Source organism: Palaemon carinicauda, unplaced genomic scaffold (assembly GCF_036898095.1).
Source record: "Palaemon carinicauda isolate YSFRI2023 unplaced genomic scaffold, ASM3689809v2 scaffold280, whole genome shotgun sequence".
Classification (NCBI taxonomy): Eukaryota; Metazoa; Arthropoda; class Malacostraca; order Decapoda; family Palaemonidae; genus Palaemon; species Palaemon carinicauda.
The window spans coordinates 188,358-191,573 of NW_027170458.1; the positions used below are offsets into that span (position 1 = coordinate 188,358).

At 33.3% G+C, this 3,216-nt stretch overlaps 1 protein-coding gene across 1 annotated transcript; it reads left to right on the forward strand.

Moving 5' to 3' along the window:
• Positions 1–589: 589 nt before the first annotated feature.
• Positions 590–2,260, forward strand: LOC137636375 (uncharacterized; the record flags this gene model as incomplete). Its single annotated transcript, XM_068368788.1, has 6 exons — positions 590–676; positions 1,126–1,220; positions 1,347–1,455; positions 1,578–1,665; positions 1,890–1,993; positions 2,137–2,260. Coding segments are annotated over exons 2-6 (492 nt in total), but the record flags the coding sequence as incomplete, so codon positions are not given.
• Between the last annotated feature and the right edge of the window lie 956 nt (positions 2,261–3,216).

The window sequence follows — 3,216 nt, forward strand, 5'->3', positions numbered from 1 at the left end:
GATATTTACATACATGTGTGTATAGAGTATGTATGTATGTATGTATATATAAATATATATATATATATATATATATATATATACGTATGTATGTATATATATATGTATATATACATATATATATATATATATATATATATATATATACATTATATATATATCATTGTAAATCCGTGTATACACGCATGTATGTATATATATATATATATATATATATATATATTATATATACATACATACATGCATATATATGCAGATTTACACTGTTATATATATGTATATGTATATATATATAAATATATATATATATATTTATATATATATATATATATATATATATATATATATATATATATATATATGAAGAGAGAGAGAGAGAGAGAGAGAGAGAGAGAGAGAGAGAGAGAGAGAGAGAGAGAGAGAAGCGGCATAAACTAGGAACGAAAATGACAGATAGGTGGGGAAAGGGGAGGGGGTGCGGGAGTGAGAGTTCTCGAGTCGGCCTCGGTTCTCGGCGGGTGGGGGGGGGGGAATCAGGGATATCCAATTGGTATTTAAGGTCCAGGATAAGCTCATCCCAGCAGTCCTCCCGAATCACAAGCACTCTTGTGGTGGTGTCCTTCAGATCTACTCTGCGTCCTCCGTCGTCTCCTTCTACAGGACCCAAGACATTGTTGTGAGTTGGACTTGGTCTCTTTGATAGTCAGTCATTCTCTGGGGACTGAGATGTTTCTATTGCCAGCTCGCCTTTCATGAGTTGATGAGAACAAAACTTTAGAAAAGACCCATTTCTAAAAGTGAAATATTCTTTCATACAATTTGTACTGATATTAATATGGGGGCATTACTGTTTCTAATAATTATAGTGAGTTATATTTGAAATTACTCCTTTCTTTTATATGTCTACTGAGAAATGGTCTCGAAGCTGTTTCAGAATGACGTTAAGATTGTTCACAGTTTTACCTGACTGAACTGTGATCAATCTCTTTTCAGACCACATGTATTTCAATGTAAAAAGAGAAGGAGAGTTGAACAAGTTCTAAAACTAATATATATATAATTAATCAGTCTCTCTCTCTCTCTCTCTCTCTCTCTCTCTCTCTCTCTCTCTCTCTCTCTCTACAGGTCGTCATTGAAACCCTCTCCGTCAGCCATGTTCCAGAGAACATTGATCCTGGTGGCAATTTCAGCTGCCTTTGCATCAGGGTTTCCGCCTCCAAGTAAGTAAACAAAGAGGTTGAAAGAGCTTTGTGAAATTGTGCTGTGTCTGAGTTCTCATTTCTGAAGTTGTTTACTGATGTTTGCTTTGCTCATTTAGTTTATGTTAAATTTTCCTTTCCTTTCAGTTTCACCGTGTGACCCAATTACTGAGAAACTACAAAGGGCGCTTAGTCCCAAGGATCCACACACGTTCCCCAATATCTCCAATGTCGATTATATTCATTACAGAGACATGTAAGCTATGAATAACAAAAGAGGACGTGAATTCAACATTAAAAACATTTTGTGACATTTTATTACGAAGTGAGCATTGTCATTTCTTCTAACCTGAAGTTGATTTTTTATTTTTCTTTCAGGTACAAATTTGACTTCTCTAACCTGACATTAAAAAGCTTTTCCAATGTTAACTGCACCTCCTTCCATGATTTTGAGCAAGAAAGCGTGGTAAGGAAGCATTATAAAATCTTCATACTTTGTTACCTAATTTTGTGTTATTCTGAAAACAACTAAACAAAACAATTAATTGTTTGTGGCTCGTTTGATTTTGTATATTGTTTCTTTAACAAGAAGAAATGAATCATTTGTCTTCTTCCTAATTCTCATCTACTTCTAATTAATTAATACCACACGAATTCTCTGTCTCTACGAATAATTCCTGATCTTTATAGGCAACACTGACCTTCGAAGGACCATCTTTGGGATTCTTAACCCATGATGCCGTAATACGTTCTAATAAATCAGGTTTTTCTAATCCACTAAAAACCAGCTTTGAGTGAGTATTTCTAAAACCTACTTTACCCGTATATTACCTGTCCCTCCTGTAGCATTGTTGAACAAAAATTCTTGTCGAATTTGAACATTAAGATATAAAAGATTAGTCAATTACCGTTAACAATGTTTTTTTTCTACTGTCAGTTTGCGGCTGGCTGATTATACTCTGGAGATGTCGTTCGTAATTGACAGTTACAGGTCGTATCCCTTCAGTCTCTGCATCTCCAGAGATTCTCTCGGAATGACCTTCTATGCTGAAAGAATATGGGTAAGTGCCCCCTTTTCTCTTCCTCAATTAAGTCCCTTATATGGTCAACTCTTATTATTCAGTTCAGTCATCACTTGCGTGTTTATAAGAACTAAATACAATGGAGAAAATGTTGATCTAACAAAACAAAACAAAAAAAATATGAATGATTGGACAGTATCGTGAAATTGGTGTTATGAATGTGATTTCCACCATGTCTATTTGTATCTTTCCTCATAGATCACCTTAATCAGTCTAGAAGTGATTTGGGAGCTGACTGAACATCCAGATGCAGTGTTGGAGGCTATAAATCTTTACCTTCCTCGCTTTGCGAACAACTTTACCACAACACTTAACGATATACTTTGCAGCGAACCCATTTCTTCCTTAACGACATGGGAATATTTCAAAAACCTGTTTTCCGGGTAGTAGGTCTAGGGACTGCTGGCAGAGGCTAAGAAGAAGAAGCCCCTCTTACATGTACCGCAGTTCCATGAAGAAGAAAGAGGAATTGTACTCTTGATACTAACATTCAGATATGTCCAATTCATTAGCAATAGATCATCATATTTTCTTTTTCTGTGATTTTATTAGATTGAATTTAGAAAGCTTATTATTATGCAATAACCATTTGCTTTATATCTGCTTATATAGAAATTATAACACCTTTGTTTTTTAAATACCCAAACATTTTTGAAACAAAAATAATGAAATGTTTAGAAACAACAATTTGTCACATCAATACTATCAAATAAAATAATTGGTTAATTTTGGTCTTCATATCCTTATGATTCTTGATAATGAGGGAAATTTAAAACTATAATTGTACAACATATCGATTTATATAAATCTATCCATGAATGATGTGTTGGATAAATATCTTTATTGATATATATATATATATATATATATATATATATAATATTAATGATTATTTTTATACGGGTCTATTATTCTTAAACTTATTTTATCTGGAG